Source organism: Pseudophryne corroboree (genome assembly GCF_028390025.1).
Source record: "Pseudophryne corroboree isolate aPseCor3 chromosome 6 unlocalized genomic scaffold, aPseCor3.hap2 SUPER_6_unloc_3, whole genome shotgun sequence".
Classification (NCBI taxonomy): domain Eukaryota; kingdom Metazoa; phylum Chordata; class Amphibia; order Anura; family Myobatrachidae; genus Pseudophryne; species Pseudophryne corroboree.
In genome coordinates this window covers 546,422-574,117 of record NW_026967604.1, presented here as the reverse complement: position 1 = coordinate 574,117, position 27,696 = coordinate 546,422, and the positions used below count along the sequence as shown (strand labels likewise).

General features: G+C 54.5%; 1 protein-coding gene across 1 annotated transcript in view; it reads left to right on the top strand.

Annotated features, from left to right (window-relative positions):
• The window catches only part of NEURL4 (neuralized E3 ubiquitin protein ligase 4), a 228,071-nt gene that overhangs the window by 18,221 nt on the left and 182,154 nt on the right, over positions 1 to 27,696 (top strand). The window contains exons 8-13 of the mRNA XM_063950431.1: positions 8 to 26; positions 2,133 to 2,211; positions 2,368 to 2,543; positions 6,313 to 6,441; positions 10,694 to 10,839; positions 23,571 to 23,835. Coding sequence (XP_063806501.1) covers positions 8 to 26; positions 2,133 to 2,211; positions 2,368 to 2,543; positions 6,313 to 6,441; positions 10,694 to 10,839; positions 23,571 to 23,835 — 814 coding nt within the window. The remainder of the gene's footprint in view (positions 1 to 7; positions 27 to 2,132; positions 2,212 to 2,367; positions 2,544 to 6,312; positions 6,442 to 10,693; positions 10,840 to 23,570; positions 23,836 to 27,696) is intronic.

Genomic DNA, 27,696 nt, shown 5'->3' with positions numbered 1-27,696 from the left:
TCGCTGGTCAGGATCTATAGAAGCTGGTGAGGACTGATCAGATTTTACAGGATGTCTTGCATGGATTCAGAAGTGATGACTTATGCATGAGAGAAATGGCCCTGATATGGACAGTCCACACTCCAGCATTTACCATAATGGCCGTAACTATTGTGTTACACACAGTGTTCTCCTATTCCCCTCTCATTGTCTGTGTTCCCTCTGCTCCTGTAACTACACCCCCCACCCCTCCATCTCTACATCGCTCCTGCATTGTCTCCACCCAACCACCTCCTGCTCAGGCTCCCCACCCCACCACCCCCCACCCCTCCATCTCTACATCGCTCCTGCATTGTCTCCACCCAACCACCTCCTGCTCAGGCTCCCCACCACCACCCCCCACCCCTCCATCTCTACATCGCTCCTGCATTGTCTCCAACCCAACCACCTCCTGCTCAGGCTCCTCACCACCACCCCCCACCCCTCCATCTCTACATCGCTCCTGCATTGTCTCCACCCAACCACCTCCTGCTCAGGCTCCCCACCACCACCCCCACCCCTCCATCTCTACATTGCTCCTGCATTGTCTCCACCCAACCACCTCCTGCTCAGGCTCCTCACCACCACCCCCCACCCCTCCATCTCTACATCGCTCCTGCATTGTCTCCACCCAACCACCTCCTGCTCAGGCTCCCCACCGCCACCCCCCACCGCTCCATCTCTACATCGCTCCTGCATTGTCTCCACCCAACCACCTCCTGCTCAGGCTCCCCACCACCATCCCCACCCCTCCATCTCTACATCGCTCCTGCATTGTCTCCACCCAACCACCTCCTGCTCAGGCTCCCCACCGCCAACCCCCCACCGCTCCATCTCTACATCGCTCCTGCATTGTCTCCACCCAACCACCTCCTGCTCAGGCTCCCCACCACCACCCCCCACCGCTCCATCTCTACATCGCTCCTGCATTGTCTCCACCCAACCACCTCCTGCTCAGGCTCCTCACCACCACCCCCACCCCTCCATCTCTACATCGCTCCTGCATTGTCTCCACCCAACCACCTCCTGCTCAGGCTCCTCACCACCACCCCCACCCCTCCATCTCTACATCGCTCCTGCATTGTCTCCACCCAACCACCTCCTGATCAGGCTCCCCACCACCACCCTCTGCCACGCACCTGCCTGGGTCCCCACCCACACTCCCTGCCACGCACCTGCCTGGGGTCCCCACCTCCTGCCACGCATCTGCCTGGGGTCCCCACCACCACCCCCTGCTACGCACCTGCCTGGTGTCCCCACCCCCTGCCACGCACCTGCCTGGGGTCCCCACCACCACGCACCTGCCTGGGCTCCCCACCACCATCCTTTGCCACGCACCTGCTCAGGCTCCCTACCACCACCCCCTGCCACGCACCTGCCTGGGCTCCCCACCACCACCCCCCTGCCACTCACTTGCTCAAGCTCCCCACCACCACCCCCCTGCAGCGCACCTGCTCAGGTCCCCCCACCACCACCCCCTGCCACGCACCTGCCTGGGGCTCCCCACCACCACCCCCTGCCACTCACTTTCTCAAGCTCCCCACCCCCATCCCCTGCCATGCACCTGCCTGGGGTAACCCACCCCCATCCCCTGCCACGCACCTGCCTGAGGTACCCACATCCCACCCCCTGCCACGCACCTGCTCAGGTCCCCCCACCCCCTGCCACGCACCTGCTCAGGTCCCCCCACCCCCTGCCAAGCACCTGCTCAGGTCCCCCCACCCCCCTGCCAAGCACCTGCTCAGGTCCCCCCACCCCCTGCCAAGCACCTGCTCAGGTCCCCCCACCCCCTGCCACGCACCTGCTCAGGTCCCCCCCACCCCCCTGCCACCCACCCCCTGCCACGCACCTGTTCAGGTCCCCCCACCTCCTGCCACGCACCTGTTAAGGCCCCCCCCATTCCCTGCCACGCACCTGTTCAGGTCCCCCCACCTCCTGCCACGCACCTGTTAAGGCCCCCCCATTCCCTGCCACGCACCTGCTCCGGTCCCCCCACCCCCTGCCACTTCTCCTTTCCTTCTCTTTATTCTCTGGAGAGTGATATGTATAGGAGGGTGGGCGTTCTCTTCACCTCTTCTGTCTGTTCTATAACAGCCCCATGCCTTCTCCCCCAGGTGTCACTGCTATTCGTCCCGAGGATCTGGAGTTTCCCAACACAATGACGGACATTGATTATGATACGTGGATGCTGAGGTATGAGTCTCCCTACCAATGTGTCCTCATGGTGAGTTAGCGTCTGCTGTGGGGTCTCGGTGTCACTAGCAGCATCTCTGGGCAGGCGGACGCCCCTTCTCTGTGGGTGGGATGTTGTATAGAACCCCCAATGTCTGACGCTGCCTCTCACTCTAGTGGCACAGCCATAATGCAGGACGGAAACACCCTGAGGACCAACTATGGCTGCGATCTGGATACCCTGGGAGCCGGTTCTAGGATTGGAATGATGAGAACGGCGACAGGAGATCTGCATTATTACATAAATGGTGAAGACCAAGGCGTGGCCTGTACAGGGCTTCCGCCTGGGAGAGGTGAGCGCCGGTGTGTGTGCGTGTACGGGGGTGTGTGTGGCCTGTACATGGCTTCTGCCTGGGAGAGGTGAGCACTGGTGTGTGTGTGTGTGTGTGTTGTAAGTAAGTGTAAGGGCGGGTGTGTGGCCTGGGAGAGGTGAGTGTGGGGGTGTGTGTAAGTAAGGGCGGGTGTGTGACCTGGAAGAGGTGAGCGCAGGTGTGTGGCCTGGGAGAGGTGAGCGCGGGTGTGTAAGTAAGTGTAAGGGTGTGTGTGTGGCCTGGGAGAGGTGAGCGCGGTTGTGTGTGTAAGTGTAAGGGCGGGTGTGTGTCCTGGTAGAGGTGAACGTGAGTGTGTGTAAGTGTAAGGGCGGGTGTGTGACCTGGGAGAAGTGAGTGCGGGGGTGTAAGTAAGTGTAAGAGCGGGTGTGTGGCCTGGGAGAGGTGAGCGCTGGTGTGTGTGTGTGTGTGTGTGTGTGTAAGTGTAAGGCGGGTGTGTGTCCTGGGAGAGGTGAGTGCGGGTGTGTGTGTAATTGCGGGTGTGTGGCCTGGGAGAGGTGAGCTCGGGTGTGTGTGTAAGTGTAAGGGCGGGTGTGTGGCCTGGGAGAGGTGAGCGCGGGTGTGTAAGTTAGTGTAAGGGCGTGTGTGTGGGCCTGGGAGAGGTGAGCGTGTGTGTGTAAGTGTAAGGGCGGGTGTGTGGCCTGGGAGAGGTGAGCGTGGGTGGGTGTGTGTGTGGCCTGGTAGAGGTGAGCGCGGGTGTGTATGTAAGTGTAAGGGCGGGTGTGTGGCCTGGGAGAGGTAAGTGTGTGTAAGTGTAAGGGCGGTGTGTGGCCTGGGAGAGGTGAGCGTGGGTGTGTGTGTGTAAGTGTAAGGGCGGGTGTGTGGCCTGGGACATGTGAGCGCCTGTGTGTGTGTGTAAGGGCGGGTGTGTGACCTGGGAGAGGTGAGCGTGGGTGTGTATGTAAGTGTAAGGGCGGGTATGTGGCCTGGTAGAGGTGAGCGTGTGTGTAAGTGTAAGGGCGGGTGTGTGGCCTGGGAGAGATGAGCGTGGGGTGGTGTGTGTGTGTAAGGCGCGGGTGTGTGGCCTGGTAGAGGTGAGCGCGGGTGTGTATGTAAGTGTAAGGGCGGGTGTGTGGCCTGGGAGAGGTGAGCGTGGGTGGGTGTGTGTGTGTAAGGGCGGGTGTGTGACCTGGGAGAGGTGAGCGCGGGGGTGTAAGTAAGTGTAAGGGCGGGTGTGTGTGGCCCTGGGAGAGGTGAGCGTGGGTGGGTGTGTGTGTGTAAGGGCGGGTTGTGTGGCCTGGGAGAGGTGAGCGTGGGTGGGTGTGTGTGTGTAAGGGCGGGTGTGTGACCTGGGAGAGGTGAGCGCGGGGGTGTAAGTAAGTGTAAGGGCGGGTGTGTGGCCTGGGAGAGGTGAGCGCGGGGGTGTAAGTAAGTGTAAGGGCGGGTGTGTGGCCTGGGAGAGGTGAGCGTTGGTGTGTATGTAAGTGTAAGGGCGGGTGTGTGGCCTGGGAGAGGTGAGCGTGGGTGTGTATGTAAGTGTAAGGGCGGGTGTGTGGCCTGGTAGAGGTGAGCGCGGGGTGTGTATGTAAGTGTAAGGGCGGGTGTGTGGCCTGGGAGAGGTGAGCGTGGGTGGGTGTGTGTGTGTAAGGGCGGGTGTGTGTGACCTGGGAGAGGTGAGCGCGGGGGTGTAAGTAAGTGTAAGGGCGGGTGTGTGACCTGGGAGAGGTGAGCGTTGGTGTGTGTGTAAAGGTGGGTGCACACTAACAGAATATATCTGCAGATCAATTGATCTGCAGATATATCTATGGACGGATCGTTCAACATACACACTGCTTGATCCGTCGGGGACTGACGTCATGAACTGGGCGGGCGTGTACACACACCCGCCCAGTTCACCTGTCAATCACCGCCGGCCGCCGCTGCATGTGTACGGCGCGGTCGGCCAACCGCCCCGTAATACACACAGCAACGCGCCAATATATCGGTAGATATATTGGCCGTCGGCTGTGCTGCGCGGCCGACGCGATACGTCTGTGAACGACTGAGTTCACAGACGTATCGGCCGTACACACTGGCCGACGGTCCCGCCGATATATCGGCCGTATCAGGAGAACGGCCGATATATCGACCAGTGTGTACGGGCCTTAAGTGTAAGAGCGGGTGTGTGGCCTGGGAGAGAGGTGAGCGTGGGTGTGTGTGTAAGTGTAAAGGGCGGGTGTGTGGCCTGGGACATGTGAGCGCCTGTGTGTGTGTGTGTGTAAGGGCGGGTGTGTGGCCTGGGACATGTGAGCGCCTGTGTGTGTGGTGTGTGTAAGGGCGGGTGTGTGGCCTGGTAGAGGTGAGCGCTGGGTGTGTGTGTAAGTGTAAGGGCGTGTGTGTGGCCTGGGAGAGGTGAGCATGTGTGTAAGTGTAAGGGCGGGTGTGTGGCCTGGGAGAGGTGAGCATGTGTGTAAGTGTAAGGGCGGGGTGTGTGGCCTGGGAGAGGTGAGCGCTGGTGTGTGTGTAAGTGTAAGGACGGGTGTGTGGCCTGGGAGAGGTGAGTGCGGGTGTGTAAGTAAGTGTAAGGGCGGGTGTGTGGCCTGGGACATGTGAGCGCCGGTGTGTGTGTAAGGGCGGGTGTGTGTGACCTGGGAGAGGTGAGCGTGGGTGTGTGTGTTAGTGTAAGGGCGGGTGTGTGGCCTGGGAGAGGTGAGTGCGGGTGTGTAAGTAAGTGTAAGGGCGGGTGTGTGGCCTGGGACATGTGTAAGGGCGGGTGTGTGGCCTGGGAGAGGTGAGTGCAGGTGTGTAAGTAAGTGTAAGGGCGTGTGTGTGGGCCTGGGACATGTGAACGCCGGTGTGTGTGTAAGGGTGGGTGTGTGACCTGGGAGAGGTGAGCGTGGGTGGGTGTGTGTGTAAGTGTAAGGGCGGGTGTGTGACCTGGGAGAGGTGAGCGCGGGGTGTGTGGCCTGGGTGTGTAAGTAAGTGTAAGGGCGGGTGTGTGGCCTGGGAGAGGTGAGCGTGGGTGTGTAAGTAAGTGTAAGGGCGGGTGTGTGTGGCCTGGGAGAGGTGAGCGTGGGTGTGTAAGTAAGTGTAAGGGCGGGTGTGTGGCCTGGGAGAGGTGAGCGTGGGTGTGTAAGGGTGGGTGTGTGGCCTGGGAGAGGTGAGCGTGGGGTGTGTGACCTGGGAGAGGTAAGCGTGGGTTTGTGTGTAAGTGTAAGGGCGGGTGTGTGACCTGGGAGAGGTGAGTTCGGGTGTGTGGCCTGGGAGAGGTGAGCGTGGGTGTGTATGTAAGTGTAAGGGCGGGTGTGTGACCTGGGAGAGGTGAGTTCGGGTGTGTGGCCTGGGAGAGGTGAGCGTGGGTGTGTGGTGTAAGGGCGGGAGTGTGTGGCCTGGCCTGGGAGAGGTAAGCGTGGGTGTGTGTGTAAGTGTAAGGGCGGGTGTGTGTGACCTGGGAGAGGTGAGTTCGGGTGTGTGGCCTGGGAGAGGTGAGCGTGTGTGTGTATGTAAGTGTAAGGGCGGGTGTGTGACCTGGGAGAGGTGAGCGTGGGTGTGTGTGTAAGGGCGGGTGTGTGGCCTGGCCTGGGAGAGGTGAGCGTGGGTGTGTGTGTAAGGGCGGGTGTGTGGCCTGGCCTGGGAGAGGTGAGCGTGGGTGTGTGTGTAAGGGCGGGTGTGTGGCCTGGCCTGGGGGAGAGGTGAGAGCGTGGGTGTGTGTAAGGGCGGGTGTGTGGCCTGGGAGAGGTGAGCGTGGGTGTGTAAGTGTAAGGGCGGGTGTGTGGGTGACTCCACCCTCTCTCACGCTCTCGCTGTTCCCCAGATATCTATGCGGTGATAGACCTCTATGGACAGTGCGTTCAGGTTTCTCTGACTGGTGGTAGCGGTCTCATAGACAACAGTTTGTCTGTAAGTCACATGACGGACAAATCCTTCCCGACCCCGTCACCGGGTGAGTAGTGTTCATATTATTCTTCCAAACAGGATGTCATTGTATGTGGCAGTGTGTGTGTCTCTATGCGCTGCAGTAGTGTGTGTGTGTGTGTGTCACTATGCGCTGCAGTAGTGTGTGTGTGTGTGTCTCTATGTGCTGCAGTAGTGTGTGTGTGTGTCTCTATGTGCTGCAGTAGTGTGTGTGTGTGTGTGTGTCTCTATGCGCTGCAGTAGTGTGTGTGTGTGTGTCACTATGCGCTGCAGTAGTGTGTGTGTGTGTGTGTCTCTATGCGCTGCAGTAGTGTGTGTGTGTCTCTATGCGCTGCAGTAGTGTGTGTGTGTGTGTGTCACTATGTGCTGCAGTAGTGTGTGTGTGTGTCTCTATGCGCTGCAGTAGTGTGTGTGTGTGTGTCACTATGCGCTGCAGTAGTGTGTGTGTGTGTCTCTATGCGCTGCAGTAGTGTGTGTGTGTGTCACTATGTGCTGCAGTAGTGTGTGTGTGTGTGTCACTATGTGCTGCAGTAGTGTGTGTGTGTGTCACTATGCGCTGCAGTAGTGTGTGTGTCACTATGCGCTGCAGTAGTGTGTGTGTGTCACTATGCGCTGCAGTAGTGTGTGTGTGTGTGTGTGTCACTATGTGCTGCAGTAGTGTGTGTGTGTGTCACTCTGTGCTGCAGTAGTGTGTGTGTGTGTTCACTATGTGCTGCAGTAGTGTGTGTGTGTGTGTGTCACTATGTGCTGCAGTAGTGTGTGTGTGTGTGTGTCACTATGTGCTGCAGTAGTGTGTATGTGTGTCACTATGTGCTGCAGTAGTGTGTGTGTGTGTCACTATGTGCTGCAGTAGTGTGTGTGTGTGTGTGTCACTATGTGCTGCAGTAGTGTGTGTGTCACTATGTGCTGCAGTAGTGTGTGTGTGTGTGTCTCTATGCGCTGCAGTAGTGTGTGTGTGTGTCACTATGTGCTGCAGTAGTGTGTGTCACTATGTGCTGCAGTAGTGTGTGTGTGTGTCTCTATGCGCTGCAGTAGTGTGTGTGTGTGTGTCACTATGCGCTGCAGTAGTGTGTGTGTGTGTGTGTGTGTCTCTATGCGCTGCAGTAGTGTGTGTGTGTGTGTCTCTATGCGCTGCAGTAGTGTGTGTGTGTGTGTGTCACTATGTGCTGCAGTAGTGTGTGTGTGTGTGTGTCTCTATGCGCTGCAGTAGTGTGTGTGTGTGTGTGTCACTATGCGCTGCAGTAGTGTGTGTGTGTGTGTGTGTCTCTATGCGCTGCAGTAGTGTGTGTGTGTGTGTCACTATGTGCTGCAGTAGTGTGTGTGTCACTATGTGCTGCAGTAGTGTGTGTGTGTGTCACTATGTGCTGCAGTAGTGTGTGTGTGTGTGTGTGTGTGTCACTATGTGCTGCAGTAGTGTGTGTGTGTGTGTCACTATGTGCTGCAGTAGTGTGTGTGTGTCACTATGTGCTGCAGTAGTGTGTGTGTGTGTGTCACTATGTGCTGCAGTAGTGTGTGTGTGTGTCACTATGTGCTGCAGTAGTGTGTGTGTGTCACTATGTGCTGCAGTAGTGTGTGTGTGTCACTATGTGCTGCAGTAGTGTGTGTGTGTCACTATGTGCTGCAGTAGTGTGTGTGTGTGTCACTATGCGCTGCAGTAGTGTGTGTGTGTGTGTGTCACTATGTGCTGCAGTAGTGTGTGTGTGTGTGTGTGTCACTATGTGCTGCAGTAGTGTGTGTGTGTGTGTCACTATGTGCTGCAGTAGTGTGTGTGTGTGTGTGTCACTATGTGCTGCAGTAGTGTGTGTGTGTGTCACTATGCGCTGCAGTAGTGTGTGTGTGTGTGTGTGTCACTATGTGCTGCAGTAGTGTGTGTGTGTGTGTCACTATGTGCTGCAGTAGTGTGTGTGTCACTATGCGCTGCAGTAGTGTGTGTGTGTCACTATGTGCTGCAGTAGTGTGTGTGTGTCACTATGTGCTGCAGTAGTGTGTGTGTGTCACTATGCGCTGCAGTAGTGTGTGTGTGTGTCACTATGTGCTGCAGTAGTGTGTGTGTGTAACTATGCGCTGCAGTAGTGTGTGTTTGTGTGTGTCACTATGTGCTGCAGTAGTGTGTGTGTGTGTGTGTCACTATGCGCTGCAGTGGTGTGTGTGTGTGTGTGTCACTATGTGCTGCAGTAGTGTGTGTGTGTGTGTCACTATGTGCTGCAGTAGTGTGTGTGTGTCACTATGTGCTGCAGTAGTGTGTGTGTGTGTCACTATGTGCTGCAGTAGTGTGTGTGTGTCACTATGCGCTGCAGTAGTGTGTGTGTGTGTCACTATGTGCTGCAGTAGTGTGTGTGTGTGTGTGTGTCACTATGCGCTGCAGTAGTGTGTGTGTGTGTGTGTCACTATGTGCTGCAGTAGTGTGTGTGTGTGTGTGTCACTATGTGCTGCAGTAGTGTGTGTGTGTGTGTGTGTGTCACTATGTGCTGCAGTAGTGTGTGTGTGTCACTATGTGCTGCAGTAGTGTGTGTGTGTGTGTGTGTCACTATGTGCTGCAGTAGTGTGTGTGTGTGTGTCACTATGCGCTGCAGTAGTGTGTGTGTGTGTCACTATGTGCTGCAGTAGTGTGTGTGTGTGTGTCACTATGTGCTGCAGTAGTGTGTGTGTGTGTCACTATGTGCTGCAGTAGTGTGTGTGTGTGTGTCACTATGTGCTGCAGTAGTGTGTGTGTGTGTCACTATGTGCTGCAGTAGTGTGTGTGTCACTATGTGCTGCAGTAGTGTGTGTGTGTGTGTGTCACTATGTGCTGCAGTAGTGTGTGTGTGTGTGTGTGTGTCACTATGTGCTGCAGTAGTGTGTGTGTGTCACTATGTGCTGCAGTAGTGTGTGTGTGTGTCACTATGTGCTGCAGTAGTGTGTGTGTGTGTGTGTGTCACTATGTGCTGCAGTAGTGTGTGTGTCACTATGCGCTGCAGTAGTGTGTGTGTGTGTGTGTCACTATGCGCTGCAGTAGTGTGTGTGTGTGTCACTATGCGCTGCAGTAGTGTGTGTGTGTCACTATGTGCTGCAGTAGTGTGTGTGTCACTATGCGCTGCAGTAGTGTGTGTGTGTCACTATGTGCTGCAGTAGTGTGTGTGTGTGTGTGTGTGTCACTATGTGCTGCAGTAGTGTGTGTGTGTGTGTGTCACTATGCGCTGCAGTAGTGTGTGTGTGTCACTATGTGCTGCAGTAGTGTGTGTGTGTCACTATGCGCTGCAGTAGTGTGTGTGTGTGTGTCACTATGCGCTGCAGTAGTGTGTGTGTGTGTGTCACTATGCGCTGCAGTAGTGTGTGTGTGTGTGTGTGTGTGTGTCACTATGTGCTGCAGTAGTGTGTGTGTGTGTGTCACTATGTGCTGCAGTAGTGTGTGTGTGTGTGTCACTATGTGCTGCAGTAGTGTGTGTGTGTGTCACTATGTGCTGCAGTAGTGTGTGTGTGTGTGTGTGTGTCACTATGTGCTGCAGTAGTGTGTGTGTGTGTCACTATGTGCTGCAGTAGTGTGTGTGTGTCACTATGTGCTGCAGTAGTGTGTGTGTGTGTGTCACTATGTGCTGCAGTAGTGTGTGTGTGTGTGTGTCACTATGCGCTGCAGTAGTGTGTGTGTGTGTGTCACTATGTGCTGCAGTAGTGTGTGTGTGTGTGTCACTATGTGCTGCAGTAGTGTGTGTGTGTGTGTCGCTGTGCTCCGCCGCTGTGTGTGTTTCACTGCTCTGCAGCTGTGTGTGTGTCTCTGTGCATCGCGGCTGTTTTGGTCGCTGTGCGCCGCGGAAGTGTGTTGATGTGCGCCTCGACAGGAAGTGTGTTGCTGTGAGCTGCTTTTGGCTGTGTTTATCTTTCCATGTCGTTGTAACTTTCCCCCCTACCGTGTCCCTCTCCTGCACCTCTCCTCTCCTCCCGTGTCCCTCTCCTGCACCTCTCCCCTCCTCCCGTGTCCCTCTCCTGCACCTCTCCCCTCCTCCCGTGTCCCCCTCCTGCACCTCTCCCCTCCTCCCGTGTCCCTCTCCTGCACCTCTCCCCTTCTCCCGCACCTCTCCCCTCCTCCCGTGTCCCTTTCTCCCACCTCTCCCCTCCTCCCGTGTCCCTCTCCTGCACCTCTCCCCTCCTCCCGTGTCCCTTTCTCCCACCTCTCCCCTCCTCCCGTGTCCCTCTCCTGCACCTCTCCCCTCCTTCCGTGTTCCCCTCTCTCTCCTCTCCCCTCCTCCCGTGTCCCTCTCTACCACCTCTCCCCTCCTCCCGTGTCCCTCCCTCTCCTCTCCCAGTCCCCAGCGTCACTCACAGGTTCCATGCGGTGTGCGGGAAGAATGTGTCTGTCCTGTGCGATGGGACTCGGGCAGAGCGGAACGCTGGCTACGCAGACGGCATTGTGTTCAGCAGCAGTGAGCTCCTTGTGAATGAGGTCTTTGAGGTAAGTAGAAGGTAAATTCATCAGATGAGGTAGGTGTGCAGTGGTTAGTGACTCCTCCCGTCCTTTATCTGATGCTCAGAGTGTGACCAGACCTTGTTATGTGTCCCCTTTCATCCACACCGGGGGACACTGGGCCATTGCGATGATGAGGGGACGTAGGAGCTTGCACTTAGACTAGTATAACAGTAATGGAGTATCTCCTCCCCTCCTCGGCCGGTGAGCGTCAGTGTGTAAGTGCCCTGGGAAGCTGCAGCCATGCCGCCGTACTGCTGGTCACTCCCCGGCTTCTCCTGATTGGATGTCCGTGCTGGATCCCGCCTGGACACGCAGTCGGCACTCTTGCACTTCCAGAAGGTAGCCGGTTGCCGCGCTGACTCAGCATGGAGCTGCCATCTTGCAGTTTAATCTGCGGCTCCCCTCTTTATAAGATGAGGTCACGCACCATATAATTACTTGGAGCTGGGGCTACACCCGGTACGGGAGGTTCACTGGCTGCATGACCCGGCTCCCCCTGCGGTGACATGACCCATGTCTCAGCCCCTGCAGGAGAGTATACATGGTATATACTGCTTGTTGCACAGCCATCCACCTGTCCTTCTCCACATAGCCTGGCTCTTGGTTCCCAGGGAATTCCGCTGGCTTTAGTATAGCGGATTGTATTGTCTGCCCCTGCCTGTGTGCTAGCGGCGCTCCCCCTCAGAGTCTGGTGGTGGCAGCATAGTACCCGCCCACTGCGCAGTGGGTGGAGTCAGTAACAGGTGGTTACTGGCGTTATGCGGGAAACCCCTAATTGGCCAGGTCCCGTGTGACCTAAACTCCTTTCTGTGACGGCGGGACACGAGGGCTTTCGGAACCGTCCGGTCATAGTCACCTTTCTTATTCAGGGTCCATGAGGCTCCACAGGGTTAACATTGGGGTCATAGGATCAGCTCCTGGGCACCATACAGTTAGGCCTTTCAGCTATCCCAGGATGCTCCGGTCCCTCTCCCTATAGCCCCGGCCCCTTCTCGGGCAGGTCAGTGTTTTGTATGGTGCATTAGGAAGCTGGATGCAGCTTTTTACAGTGGGCTCTTGCAGCTCCAAAGTCTTTATTTCTCCTTCATCCACTAGGGGCCACTGGAGTGTAGTTACAATGGGGAATAGTAGGTAGTAATGGGGAGCTGGCACTTTAAAAATTCTCACACTGTGGCTAGCTCCTCCCCTACTATCTCCCCTCCAAGCCAGTCTTAGTTTAGTGCCCGAGGGAGCTGGTTCACTTGGGTTTAGCTGAAGAATTTTCTTCTTTTTTCTTTATTATTTTATTTTTCTTACACACACTCACAGACTGGCAGCTCTGCCACTGCCAGTCTGCACCGCGGGAGCTGCCGGCGGGGTCCCATCGCAGCTGCGTGCGGCTCGGGATGGGCCCCGGCTGAGGGAGACACTGAGCTCTCCTGAGTTGGCGGACACCGCTGCGTGCGGCGCGTGTCGCGGCCACTCCATCCAGCAGAAGATTCCGGCAGCATGGCAGTGGTGAGTATCAAAAATGGTCGGACACCACTGCGTGCGGCGTGTGTCGGGACCACTCCATCACAGAAGATTCCGGCCGGACACCGCTACGGCAGCGCGTGTCGGGGCCACTCCATCAGAAGGACAGCGGTGAGTACAATCTCCCCCCCTCCAGACTGATGTGTGATTTTACATAATATGGAGTGAGACTCTTAGATGTGATGGTCTTTACTGTGCACCCCTACACTGAAAAGCATCCACAGTAGCCCAGTGGATACGTAACCGGGCTAGGGTGAGAGAGGTCGTTGAACTTGGCGCCTTTATGCGGGGGGCGGAGCTTCAGCCCGCTCAGTAAGCGGGCTCAGCGCTCTTCAATCCCCGGCTGCTGCAGACAGGCAGCGGGGCGATACATTTACACTGCCCGGCCGCACAAGCTTACAGACAGCCGGGTCATACATTTGAAGATTTAAAACTGGCGCCGGAGCAGAGGGGCGGAGCTAGCTCCCGCTCCGTCCGGCGGGCTCAGACTCTCAGCATACAGGCGGCCGGGGGGGGTTACACACCGCTCCCCGGCCGCAGCATATATTACAATGTACGGGCGCTCCCCGGCAGCAGCAAACAGGCGGCCGGGGGTTACATTTACTCCGACCGCAGCAAGGCGGCCGGGGGATACATTTGCGCGCCGAGGCAGGGGAGGCGGAGCTAACTCCCGCTCTGTACGGCGGGCTCTCTCCGCTCCCCGCGCCGCTGCACACGCCGCTCCAGTGTGTGTGTGTAGGGTCTCACACTGAAGACTCATTCCTCTCCTGGTTGTGCAGGGAGGATTTCTGTGCAGGTAGGAGGGGTGAGTAAAGGCTTATAACCCGCTGTACTCAGCGGGCTCCCAGGTCTCACTGTCGCTAGGCAACAGACCCTGGCTCTGGGGTTTTTAGCTTTCCAGACTTCATGTTGCTAAAATATAGATACATTCCTCCTGCAGTAGAGTCCTCTGCCCGGCATTTCCTACATGTAGATCAGGAAACCTGCTCTATTACAGGAGCTGGGACTCAGCTCATTAATAATTTAAAAATATACTGTGCAGAATTTATTTGCCTACAAATACACAGTATTTATCTACCCTATTGGGTTCACGGTATTTATCTACCCGGTGGGTTTCACGGTGGTGTGTGTGTATATATACATATATAGTTATGTGTGTATATATATATATATATATATATATATATATATATATATATATATATATATATATATATATATATATATTTAAGTGTGTGTGTGGGTATGTATATAGATATATCTATACAATACCATATATAGGGAATAAAACAAACACTTCCGCAATGTTTTCTAGAAACAGAATACCCTACCTGGCCACATAACGTTTAAACCCATCTTTTCTCACAGGCTGGTCACCATTTTGAAAAGCCAGCGGAACCTCAGAGAAACATCTGGTGCACCTTAATTAGCGGTACACTAAATACAGGGCGGGGTGTTGCCTTCCCTTTATGATTCCTTGGTGTCACTAGTTACTAATGCTATTTGTAATTGGGGAATGTGTGTAAGGCATCAGACAAATAGCGCTGTGGCTCAGGACGCTAGTAGCGGGTACCTGAACAGGGGTTTGAATCCAAACAAAACTTTAAGGAGAGCTCCTATAGCCTAGGGCTAAGACTCCTGTCCCACAGCGCAGCGCTACTGGTTCAGGTCTCCGCTGCTCCAGAAAGTTTAGTTGAATCGTGTCGGTCACTACACATTATAGCACAGACCTTACATAGGGCTGTGTTTATTTAACCCACCTTTTCTCCTTTCGTTTGTCTCACCTGGGATTGTCAAAGAATTCCCTCTTAGGTGTGAAGTATGCGGTGGAGCCATCTGCTTAGCCCTCCACGCACCTGCAGGACACTCCTGTTTGAACAGCTCAGATTATACAGGTAATGTCACTGGTAACCAGAGACCTTGTACGTCATTTCACCTCTCCAGGTTTCTAAAGGAACCTTGCTAACCTTCCATGTTACAATACTGATGATGTCTGTTTTCTGTGGAGTCTGAACCTGTGTCTCAGAATATCCAGGTGCATTATACAGCAGTTCGTCTGATACTGCAGGTAAAGGAGGTGGACACGTCAAGTCCATCAGGGTTCAACGCCGATGACGAAATGACAGCGACTGGTCCAGTTTCGGATAAGCTGGCCAGGCTCCGGTAGACGGCCGGCAGACACCCGAATACACAATTTCAGGTATCAAACAATGTTTGTTTTCCTATCCTTTCCCCGCAGACGGCAGGAAAGGGTATCAGAACCTCCCCAAGGGTATACCCCTCGATGTATCGCTGGTCCAACAAGCTGACGTTTTCCTGAGGCAACCTTGCTCAGGGATCCATCGACATAGGCGGCAGCGCGGTTCTACCGCGTCCGGAGCAGGTAGGTTGGGGTACAATTGCCCTCTAGGTTACAGGATGTTTCGCATCCGGATCAATTGATACTTTGGTACAGGTCAGAATCACGATTCTGCTTTATGTTCTTTGGAGGTCTCCTCGTCTGCAGACTCGGACCCTGCTTCTTCGCTTGGCTGTCTTAACCCGACGACTCTGGGGCTGCGACAGTGACAGGTGAACATGAAATCCTACGGGGCAGATGGTTCTGGGGAAGGAACTTTCTGCAGGTTTTCTTGAACCATTGGAGGTAAGTCCACTCTGCTTTCTCCTACTACTGCCCCAGATCCAAGACAGACCTTTACCGGTCTCTCCTTAGATTTTTCCGTGCCCTTTCAGGCTTTCGACTCCACACAGGTGATATCTTCGTCGCCAGGGGTTTTCAGGGTAAAAAGGCTGAAGCAGAGGTTCAACATCCTTGGTCCAGTCTGATTTTATGTCATCCTATACACCCATTACACAGACTTTCCTACCACCTGCAGGGTCCCAGGGTAGGCGCAGATCAAAGGGAGAAGGCTTGGGTGGTTACAACCGTCTCAGGAGTCCCTCGGCATGGGTTGGCTGATTTACGATGACAAGAGAGTCATACTGCAGGCTGCGCTCCATAGGTTTCTAACCGCAAAGGGTATTGATCCCGGTTTTTCACATATCATTTGACTCAGGCTTTTGTTTTTCTTTTCACGTTCCGAAGCCAAGTGGCTTGGACAGGCCTATTCTGGCCTTACAATCCTTTTAGTCTGTGATTGCCAGTTTAAAAAAAAAGAAAAAAAAAAAAAAGGGAGGTTTACGTGTCCCTTGTCTTCAGGGATGCCTGTTACTGATTTCCGTTGGACAGGCTTTTCTCAGATTCACATTACAGGATTCTCATTTTCACTGTAAGTCCTTTCCTCTCGGTCTCTCTTCCGCTCCCACAGAGTTTAGGAAGATAACAGAATAACTCTTTTTCAAGGGCAGTGGGTGACGTTGGTTCCCTAATGGGACAATTTACTGCTACTATCCCACTCTGTACATTAGGTGGCTTCTGAATATCCGGAGGATCCAGGAGCTTCTGAGTCGACACAGACCCAATTTATGCTCCGCATAGACGTTTCTCAACACGGTCCGTCAGAGGATTTTTCCTTCCTCGGCACCAGATACTCTATTCCTTCAGTCAAGTTGCGACGCAATGAGTGGTCGCCTCCAGTCCCCTCTGAGCGGGGGACAGCAATCTTCTTTCCAGGTGAGGGAACATTCCCGGGTGAGGGAACATTCCCCGGAGTTTTGTCAGCTGGTCCGCTGTGGGCGGAGATTTCGGATCGACCTCAGGGCGTTCTGACTGACTCTTTAACCCTTTATTAATCTCGGACGTGAGCTCTGGCGGCAGTAGCCGAGGGTGCCCTCAGAGCTCCGGGGAGTTTTTCTGGTTTTTCTATCCTGCCTCCTTTTCTATTTCTACCTCATGTTCGGTAACACAGGAGGGAATTATGCGTGCTAGTCCTCTCGGTGGCGCTGGTTGGGCCACGCAGGACTCGAAGATACAGATACGCCTGTTGTCAGTAGAGGAGCCCTGGCTCCTACCTCAACTGGACTGTCTACTTCAACAGGGTCCTTTTTTCTTGGTTCTATCTTACACTGGTTTCATTGACCCGTGTGACTGTTCACGAGACCTCAGAAGGGAGGAGTTCCCTAGTTCGGTTAGGCCTACTGGGCCCCGATTTCAGAAATCTGTTACCTCTTCTCGCTTTTGCCACTTTTGGAAATCTTTATGGGACATAATAAGGATAAAAGGGGTTTTTCCCCCTTCTTCCAGTTACCATTCATCTTTGGTTTCTCTGGGAGGTTTTGCTCCGCTGCGCTTCAAACCACACTGACCGGAATTTTAGGTCTCTGCCTTTTTCGCTTTTCTTCCAAATGATATTAGCCTAGCGGCCGTATGTTCGGCCTCTTTTTCAGGGAGTACTCTATTGGCAACTCCCCTGGCTGTGCTTCGGCCTCAGCGGTTGTTTCTTCCAGAGGGGATGTCCATTTTTCATATAAATCTGACACTAGTGTTTTTCAGTCCTCTCTGAATGTTGTCAGGGCTCGCCGCATCTCTCTACAGAGGTCTCAGGCTATTCGATGAAGTGTTTTTCTTCTTTGTTCTGTACGATGCTCCCGTACTAAATAGCCGGGGTCCCAGCATACGCTGGACAGTTGGATACATCTGACCATCAGACAGTCTTCTTGGCGGTTACTAGGGAGCCCCCGTTTCCATTTCAGCGCACTTTACGCGCATTGTAAGACCTTCGTGGGCAGCTGCCCGTGGGGTCTCCATGAATATTTTTTGTCGGGCGGCTACTTGGTCAAACCGACATTCGTTTTGTCAAATTCTACAAGTTTGACACTTTTACGGCCTCTGCATCACTGTTGGGCCGAGCAGTTTTTACAGGACTCTCAGCACTTTCCCACCCGTTTTTGGGAGCTCTGGGACGTCCCCATTGTAACTACGCTCCAGTGGCCCCTAGTGGATGAAGGAGAAATCAGGATTTTGGTACTTACCGATAAATCCCTTTCTCCGATTCCACAGGGGCCACTGGACGCCCGCCCAGCGCTGTTCCTCCTGGTTTTTTGCTTAACGGTTTGCAGATCACCATATGACTGCTTGTTGAGTTCGGGCTAGCCTGGTTTTTTTGTCAGGTTCTGTTCCAGGTTTAGTTTGTGTTCGCCTGGTTTACAGGGCGAGGCTAACCTCCTCTACCTTACGGTTTGGTTACTACAGCTCTCCTCGGGCACAGTTTTACGTAGACTGGCTTGGAGGGGATATAGTAGGGGAGGAGCTAGCCACAGTGTGAGAATTTTTAAAGTGCCAGCTCCCCATTACTACCTACTATTTCCCCATTGTAACTACACTCCAGTGGCCCCTGTGGAATCGGAGAAAGGGATTTATCGGTAAGTACCAAAATCCTGATTTACTTTACTTTTGGTCCACAGGGCTCCCACCCTGATGCACCTGGCCTATATGGGTTGGTGGCTTTGGTCACTGGTTCCCTTCTCCTGTCGGAGTATGTGTTCTTCTGTGTACCATATCTTCCTTCTCTCTGCTCCGCTTCCTGCTTTGGGCTTGTTACCAAAACTGACCTGCCTGAGCATTGTGGGCGGGGCTACAGGGAGAGGGATCGGAGCATCCTGGGGCATCTGAAAGACTTAACTGTATGGTGCCCAGGAGCTGATCCTACCACCTATAACCCCGATGTTAACCCTGTGGAGCCCTATGGACCCTGAAGAAGAAAGGTGACTGTGACCGGACGGGACCTGCTCAATTAGGGGATTCCCGTTTACTGTCAGTAACCGCCTGTTACTAACTCCACCCACTGCGCAGTGGACCCTATGGACTTCAAAGAAAGAGAGTTAACCAAGTTAAGTCTACCATAACTCTCCTTTTCCCGATGCTCCCCCGATACAGTAAGGGGCTTCTCATGGATTCTTCTCCTCATACCTTTTCAGGTGTTGACCAGTATAATCAAGTCTGTATCTTCTACATGATCTGACTATGTGGATACAGAGATGTACAATTGATGTGAGCACCTTATGGAGCTACGTCGCGAAGCATGGAATACTCCAGGTAAAACGTTTCCACTGCCTAAGCGTTTAACGTCCTTCTACCCTGTTCCAGCATGTGACTGTAGAAAGTGGGAGACTTCCCCACCGGTGGATTCTCACGTAGCACGTCTGGTGAAATTTTCCACTTTACCGATTCCTTCTAAGTCTTCCTTAAAGGAAACTACTGATAGGAGGATGGAATATTGTTTCAAGTCTGTCTATTCCCTGACTGGTGCTATCACTAGACCAAATATGGCGGCCACCTGGGTGTCCACAGCGATTGAACACTGGGCTGATGCTCTGCAGAAGGAACATTTCCCAAGAAAGTCTGTCACACATTGCTAAAATCAGGGACGCTGCACTCTACTTTGGAGAAGCGTCTTTATACGCTGGCCTCTAAAGCCTCGGCTACGTCAATGCTGGATTCACTCGTTGAAAATGGATTCTTGCCTTTCTAGGGGGATAACCTGTTCAGAGCCAAATTTGGATAAAATAGTGGTTTCACTAGCGGCTGCTAAGACTGGTTTCCTGCCCTCGGCCCCTGCGCCACTTGCTCGGACCTCCACCTTTCATGCCTTCCGCCCACAAGGCAAAGCCAAAGGTCAGTCATTTCATAGACAAACAACCTCTGCTAAATCTACAAAGCCCAGGTCCAAGCAGGCATGGCTGCAAGACAGCCACCAACTAAACGTGATGACAAGCTTGCGGCCTGATGGGGCAGGCCTCCTCCTGAGGGACCTCCGGTTAGTAGGCTGACTTCCCAAACTACAGCAGACACCTGGGTGTAAGAAGTGGTCTCTCATTGATACACTGTCTCCTTCAAGAGAGGACCCCCTCAACAGTTCTTTTGCACAGGCCCCCATTAGGACCCTGGCAAGCCTTCGACCCTACCGGAGGTTATTCAATACCTCCTACACTCGGGAGTGATTGTGCTAGTCCCATGTTCACAATGCAGGACCGGGTTCTATTCACTATTTCTGGTGCAGAAACCCAGTATGTCTCATAGGCCTATCCTAAACCTGGACAAAATCTCATCATTGCAGCAACAGATACGCCACTTGCTCAGCAGTGGCTGGGTGTCCATGCATTCAGTCATGCAAGTCCCGGGATCCACGGTCTCCACCTTTAACATGATGGCGTATGCCCAGTTCCACTCCAGGCCTCTACAACACCTGTTCCTGGCCCGTTGGAACGGACTACCTCATCTGTTCAGATCCCAGACAATGTTCTTCTCTCCGGAGTGCTGTCTGTCTCTGACATAGTGGCTCCAGACGTCACACCTGGACAAGGGGCGACCCTTCTGGGTTCCGAATTGGGTCCTGCTGACCACGGATGCCAGCCTCCGTGGATGGGGCGTGGTAACCGGCCAATTTTCCATTCAGGGCAGTTGGACCCTGGCAGAAACCAGCTACCAATCGATGTTCTGGAATTATGAGCTGTCTACAGACCACTACTTCTGGCTCAGGAAGTTTCTCAGGGCAACGCCACAGCAGTAGCCTACCTAAACCATCAGGGAAGCACCCGCAGTCGGTTGGCAATAAAGGAAGTGGCTCGCATTGTTCGTTGGGCAGAATGCCACCTTCCACCCATATTGGCAGTATTTATACCAGGAGTACTGAACTGGGAAGCAGACTTCCTCAGCCGCCACAATGTCCATGTTGGAGGTTGGTCACTACAACCAGAGGTCTTCCAGCTGTTGGTACACGTGTGGGGCCACCCAGAGGTTGATTTCATAACCTCCAGACACAACCACAAGGTTCCAATCTACTGGTCCAGGACACGCAGTGGACCTTCTGTATGCCATATGTCTTTCCTCCAGTTGCTCTTCTCCCGTAACTACTTTGGAAGTTCAAGCAACAAAGCGGCACCATCATCGTGATTGCTCCGATGTGGCCCAGACGTTATAGGCTCTGCAGAGCGGAAAACCAATCTGTGGATGCTCCGTTTTCACTCCCTCAGCGACCAGACCTGCAGTCTCAGGGACCCTGTCATCACCCAGACCTAGCTTGTCTGTCTATGACTGCTCTTGAGTCATCCATCCTAAGGGCGAAGGGTTTCTCCCGGTTGGTTGTCCAGACCATGCTTAGAGCAATGAAGCCAGCCTCTGCCATTCGTCTATCTATTATCGGATATGGCATGCATACATGCAGTGGTGGGCTACGGGGTTTTATAACCCACAGGATTTTCGGGTGTCCAGGATTCTCGCCATCCTCCAAGCTGACTCTGGGACTCCGCCTGGCACCGTTGAAAGTACACACCTCAGCCCAGTCCATTTGGATCCAACGAAAAACTGCTCCTCTCCCGGATGTTTGGACCTTTCTCCAGGTGGTACTCCGGGTTCAACCTCCATATGTACCCCCGGTGGCTCCCTGGGATTGATCGGTGGTCCTCAAAGCCCTTCAGGAGTTTGAACCTCTGGAATCAGTGGATCTGAAGTGGCTAACGCCTAAAACAGTCTTCCTACTAACTATTGCATCTCTTCATAGGGTATCTGACTTGGGTGCGCTCTCCTGCCGCTCCCCCTTATTTTTCACCGGGAGAGGGTGTGACCGGAGAGACTGTCCAGCCACACGTGTAATGGCGGCCGCGGCACTGAAGGGTTTAATCCTCAGCTGCCCGGCACCATTTGGACAAAAGGCGCTTGGCGTCACTGTTAAACGTACTTAAGGCGCTGGGTGCGGACTGTTTAAAAGTATGTTTAATGATGTGTTTTAACATGTCATATGTAGTGCTCTGTGCACAATTGTAGGATTACATGTTTAACTGTATTTATATTCAAGATATGGTCACCTGTATTTTAAAGGGAAAAATGCACTTACTATAGATGTCTGAATAATCATCTCCTGTCAGTAGAGGAAGTGGCATGCTAATGGCCCTGTCCTAGCAGAGAGGTGTGAATGACAAAACCTTTTGATGTGTAAGTTCCTTAGAGAGAGATGTTACTCACGGGGGATCTCCTTATCCCATATGTAAAGTAGTTCTGGGCTTGGAACCTGTTTCATGTACCTGATTTAATTGATATATGAATCCTGAATGGCAGATGCAGGAAGGAAGACTGATTGTTGTGTTGCAGCCTTTCCTGTTGTAATCTCAAACACTGGGATTGCATGGAGATGTGAATGAGACGGAAACATTTGTATTTTGAAGCTATGTGATAAATTTATCAATAGTGAATGTTAATCTGATACCAAACGTTGTCTGCGTGACAGGAAGGAGGATATTGTTTTATTGCACTTATCTCCTTTTGAAATGTAATTCATTTATTTGTATTTTCTAAGATATCTTGATTGGATAGAAAGGGCTCAGGGAGGACATGACCCCCTGTTGTACTGTGTGGAAAATTGACATAAAAATGAGGCCTGCGTGCCTCCAGTGTATTGTATTGTATCATCTTCATTCTGCTGGAACATCTTGCTGTATGCTGTTGCCCCTAGCAATAGGGAAGAGTCTCTTTTAAGACTATTATTGAGCAAATAAACATCATCTGCCTCAAGAAGATAGCTTCATCTTGTGACCTACAGGGTTATGCCAAACATAGCCCCGTCCTCCGGCTGTCCAGGGAAGCACCTAACGTCTCCAAGTTCCGCCTTCCGCCAGCTACCGGTAGAGGCCTAGCAAGTGACTAGTGGGGATTCGTCAACACCACACAGGTGTGGTAAGGCAGTGTGTCGGCACATACAGAGCAGAACCGTGGTTCCAAACGCCACGGCAGGTTAGGAGTTTGGTGGTGGCAGCATAAACCCGCCCACAGCGCAGTGGGTGGAGTCAGTAACAGGTGGTTACTGACGGTAAGCGGGAATCCCCTATGTGGTCAGGTCCTGTGTGACCTAACCTTCCATTCTGTGCACTGGGGACGAGCCCGTCGCGAAAGTGGTGAGTGCTTTCGTACGACAGGCGTCCGGTCACAGAGGGCTCTTCTCAGAACTAGGCCCAATTATCTTCATAAGGTTGCGCCCCAGTTCCATCTTAATGAGATCGTGGTACCGGACCATTCGTCAGGAGAGGCCTCTTTGGAGGTGGTCCGGGCTCTCCAGATCTATGTGGATCGTTCCAGCTCTCTCCTGTCTATGGATTCCACAAGAGGGCTGGCTAGCCGACACACACACTCTGACTAGATGGATTCGTATGACCGTTTCACAGGCGTACACCCTGGCTGACCTTCCTGTGCCCTCTCCAGTCTCCAACTCACTCGTGGGTCCCTCGTGGACAGCACGCTGTGGTGCGTCCGCCAAACAATTGTGCAAGGCGGCTACATGGTCTTCTGTCCACACCATTCTTAGGTCATATGCCTCCGATACTTTTGCTCCTTTTTTTATTCCTTCAGGAGCGCCCCCTACCTTTGAAAGAACTGCTTTGGGACATCCTCATCCCCGGTGATCTGAGAGGCTAGGGCTGTTGCGGTATTAGCAGTCTAGGAGTTCTGGCCTCCATTGAGCTATGCTGATCTCCACATTACATTCAGCAACAGGCTGGTGGCTCTGGTTGAGCTCAGAGGTACCAGGTTAGGTAAGACAGGTTCCCCAGCCACGTTGGAAACACAGCAGGCCTAGGCCCCATGTTGATCAGACCATGACCATGTTGTGCAGGACTCTTATTATGTAACCTCTATGCTTGTTTCTTTCCTCTGTGGAAAGTCCTTTAGCGTCTGGTGTGCATTCATTCCTTGCCGTGTGGCTCCCTACTGATCTCACATCGGCTGGTTTCCAGTTCCGGTGGCTCTTTCATGGGCTCCGCTATGCCGGTGATGGCTTGATCCTCTGTTCACCGATAGGTTCATCACTTTCTTCATTCCCGGTGTTAGCATCCAAGGATGAACGTTTTGCTCGGAAAGTCTTCCGTCCTGGTTTTTCTGAACGTTTCCTCCCCTAGGGGCGGCTTTTGAACATCCCATGGTCCAGTGTCCCCCAGATTGGATGAGAGAGAGGCCTGGATTGTAGTTGCCGTTAAATCCTCTGAGTGCATCTGGGGGACACTGCGTCCCACCCTTATGCTCTGTGTTTTTGTTTGTGGGTCGTTTCTTGTTGACTTGTAAGTTACACCAGGTGGTTCACCCTTTAGTTTAGGGCTACTTGTGAAGACCATGGGTTGATGAAGGGAGGTGCTCAGAGGGGAGGAGCTACTTATACCAGTCTAAGTGCCCGCTCCTACGGTCTGCCTGGAACCCCATGGTCCAGTGTCTCCCAGATGGACTCCAAGAAAATGATTTGATGGTAAGTACAGAAATCCAGTTATAATGTGTATATTCTATGCAGGTGAGAGTGGAGCGACTGGACCCCCGCTGGTCAGGATCCTGTCACATTGGAGTCACTTCAATCCCTCCTCATGATGCCCCATTCCTGGGGAGTGGTCTACCAGCAAGAGCGCTTGATCTCCTTACTCGCGTTACGTGGCTGGTCTCCGGGTCTGAGGTCCTCCGGAATGGACAGCGCCTCCGAGAGAATTACTGTAGCAGCTTAGAGCGGGCCAGAGTAAGTCATGTGTCTTGCTGGGGCTTTGTGAGAATGAGCAATGGGATCTGTATATGGTTCTGTCCCTAGGAAAAGGCAGGTGTACCGTAGGGGTGGGATCAGGCCGGGTCCGGTCCATATATAAGGCAGGTGTACCGTAGGGGTGGGATCAGGCCGGGTCCGGTCCATATATAAGGCAGGTGTACCGCAGGGGTGGGATCAGGCCGGGTCCGGTCCATATATAAGGCAGGTGTACCGCAGGGGTGGGATCAGGCCAAGGCCAATCCCTATATAAGACAGGTGTACCGCAGGGGTGGGATCAGGCCGGGTCCGGTCCATATATAAGACAGGTGTACCGCAGGGGTGGGATCAGGCCGGGTCCGGTCCATATATAAGACAGGTGTACCGCAGGGGTGGGATCAGGCCGGGTCCGGTCCATATATAAGGCAGGTGTACCGCAGGGGTGGGATCAGGCTAAGGCCAATCCCTATATAAGACAGGTGTACCGCAGGGGTGGGATCAGGCCGGGTCCGGTCCATATATAAGACAGGTGTACCGCAGGGGTGGGATCAGGCCGGGTCCGGTCCATATATAAGGCAGGTGTACCGCAGGGGTGGGATCAGGCTAAGGCCAATCCCTATATAAGACAGGTGTACCGCAGGGGTGGGATCAGGCCGGGTCCGGTCCATATATAAGGCAGGTGTACCGCAGGGGTGGGATCAGGCCGGGTCCGGTCCATATATAAGGCAGGTGTACCGCAGGGGTGGGATCAGGCCGGGTCCGGTCCATATATAAGGCAGGTGTACCGCAGGGGTGGGATCAGGCCGGGTCCGGTCCATATATAAGGCAGGTGTACCGCAGGGGTGGGATCAGGCCGGGTCCGGTCCATATATAAGGCAGGTGTACCGCAGGGGTGGGATCAGGCCGGGTCCGGTCCATATATAAGGCAGGTGTACCGCAGGGGTGGGATCAGGCCGGGTCCGGTCCATATATAAGGCAGGTGTACCTGGTGGGGAGGGATCAGGCCGGGTCCGGTCCATATATAAGGCAGGTGTACCGCAGGGGTGGGATCAGGCCGGGTCCGGTCCATATATAAGGCAGGTGTACCGCAGGGGTGGGATCAGGCCGGGTCCGGTCCATATATGGCAGGTGTACCGCAGTGGTGGGATCAGGCCAAGGCCAATCCCTATATAAGACAGGTGTACCGCAGGGGTGGGATCAGGCCGGGTCCGGTCCATATATAAGACAGGTGTACCGCAGGGGTGGGATCAGGCCGGGTCCGGTCCATATATAAGGCAGGTGTACCGCAGGGGTGGGATCAGGCCAAGGCCAATCCCTATATAAGGCAGGTGTACCGCAGGGGTGGGATCAGGCCGGGTCCGGTCCATATATAAGGCAGGTGTACCGCAGGGGTGGGATCAGGCCGGGTCCGGTCCATATATAAGGCAGGTGTACCGCAGGGGTGGGATCAGGCCGGGTCCGGTCCATATATAAGGCAGGTGTACCGCAGGGGTGGGATCAGGCCGGGTCCGGTCCATATATAAGGCAGGTGTACCGCAGGGGTGGGATCAGGCCGGGTCCGGTCCATATATAAGGCAGGTGTACCGCAGGGGTGGGATCAGGCCGGGTCCGGTCCATATATAAGGCAGGTGTACCGCAGGGGTGGGATCAGGCCGGGTCCGGTCCATATATAAGGCAGGTGTACCGCAGGGGTGGGATCAGGCCGGGTCCGGTCCATATATAAGGCAGGTGTACCGCAGGGGTGGGATCAGGCCGGGTCCGGTCCATATATAAGGCAGGTGTACCGCAGGGGTGGGATCAGGCCGGGTCCGGTCCATATATAAGGCAGGTGTACCTGGTGGGGAGGGATCAGGCCGGGTCCGGTCCATATATAAGGCAGGTGTACCTGGTGGGGAGGGATCAGGCCGGGTCCGGTCCATATATAAGGCAGGTGTACCGCAGGGGTGGGATCAGGCCGGGTCCGGTCCATATATAAGGCAGGTGTACCGCAGGGGTGGGATCAGGCCGGGTCCGGACCATATATAAGGCAGGTGTACCGCAGGGGTGGGATCAGGCCGGGTCCGGTCCATATATAAGGCAGGTGTACCGCAGGGGTGGGATCAGGCCCGGTCCGGTCCATATATAAGGCAGGTGTACCGCAGGGGTGGGATCAGGCCCGGTCCGGTCCATATATAAGGCAGGTGTACCGCAGGGGGTGGGATCAGGCCAAGGCCAATCCCTATATAAGACAGGTGTACCGTAGGGGTGGGATCAGGCCGGGTCCGGTCCATATATAAGGCAAGTGTACCGCAGGGGTGGGATCAGGCCGGGTCCGGTTCATATATAAGACAGGTGTACCGCAGGGGTGGGATCAGGCCGGGTCCGGTCCATATATAAGGCAGGTGTACCGCAGGGGTGGGATCAGGCCGGGTCCGGTCCATATATAAGGCAGGTGTACCGCAGGGGTGGGATCAGGCCGGGTCCGGTCCATATATAAGGCAGGTGTACCGCAGGGGTGGGATCAGGCCGGGTCCGGTCCATATATAAGGCAGGTGTACCGCAGGGGTGGGATCAGGCCGGGTCCGGTCCATATATAAGGCAGGTGTACCTGGTGGGGAGGGATCAGGCCGGGTCCGGTCCATATATAAGGCAGGTGTACCGCAGGGGTGGGATCAGGCCGGGTCCGGTCCATATATAAGGCAGGTGTACCGCAGGGGTGGGATCAGGCCGGGTCCGGTCCATATATGGCAGGTGTACCGCAGGGGTGGGATCAGGCCAAGGCCAATCCCTATATAAGACAGGTGTACCGCAGGGGTGGGATCAGGCCGGGTCCGGTCCATATATAAGACAGGTGTACCGCAGGGGTGGGATCAGGCCGGGTCCGGTCCATATATAAGGCAGGTGTACCGCAGGGGTGGGATCAGGCCAAGGCCAATCCCTATATAAGGCAGGTGTACCGCAGGGGTGGGATCAGGCCGGGTCCGGTCCATATATAAGGCAGGTGTACCGCAGGGGTGGGATCAGGCCGGGTCCGGTCCATATATAAGGCAGGTGTACCGCAGGGGTGGGATCAGGCCGGGTCCGGTCCATATATAAGGCAGGTGTACCGCAGGGGTGGGATCAGGCCGGGTCCGGTCCATATATAAGGCAGGTGTACCGCAGGGGTGGGATCAGGCCGGGTCCGGTCCATATATAAGGCAGGTGTACCGCAGGGGTGGGATCAGGCCGGGTCCGGTCCATATATAAGGCAGGTGTACCGCAGGGGTGGGATCAGGCCGGGTCCGGTCCATATATAAGGCAGGTGTACCGCAGGGGTGGGATCAGGCCGGGTCCGGTCCATATATAAGGCAGGTGTACCGCAGGGGTGGGATCAGGCCGGGTCCGGTCCATATATAAGGCAGGTGTACCGCAGGGGTGGGATCAGGCCGGGTCCGGTCCATATATAAGGCAGGTGTACCGCAGGGGTGGGATCAGGCCGGGTCCGGTCCATATATAAGGCAGGTGTACCTGGTGGGGAGGGATCAGGCCGGGTCCGGTCCATATATAAGGCAGGTGTACCTGGTGGGGAGGGATCAGGCCGGGTCCGGTCCATATATAAGGCAGGTGTACCGCAGGGGTGGGATCAGGCCGGGTCCGGTCCATATATAAGGCAGGTGTACCGCAGGGGTGGGATCAGGCCGGGTCCGGACCATATATAAGGCAGGTGTACCGCAGGGGTGGGATCAGGCCGGGTCCGGTCCATATATAAGGCAGGTGTACCGCAGGGGTGGGATCAGGCCCGGTCCGGTCCATATATAAGGCAGGTGTACCGCAGGGGTGGGATCAGGCCGGGTCCGGTCCATATATAAGGCAGGTGTACCGCAGGGGGTGGGATCAGGCCAAGGCCAATCCCTATATAAGACAGGTGTACCGTAGGGGTGGGATCAGGCCG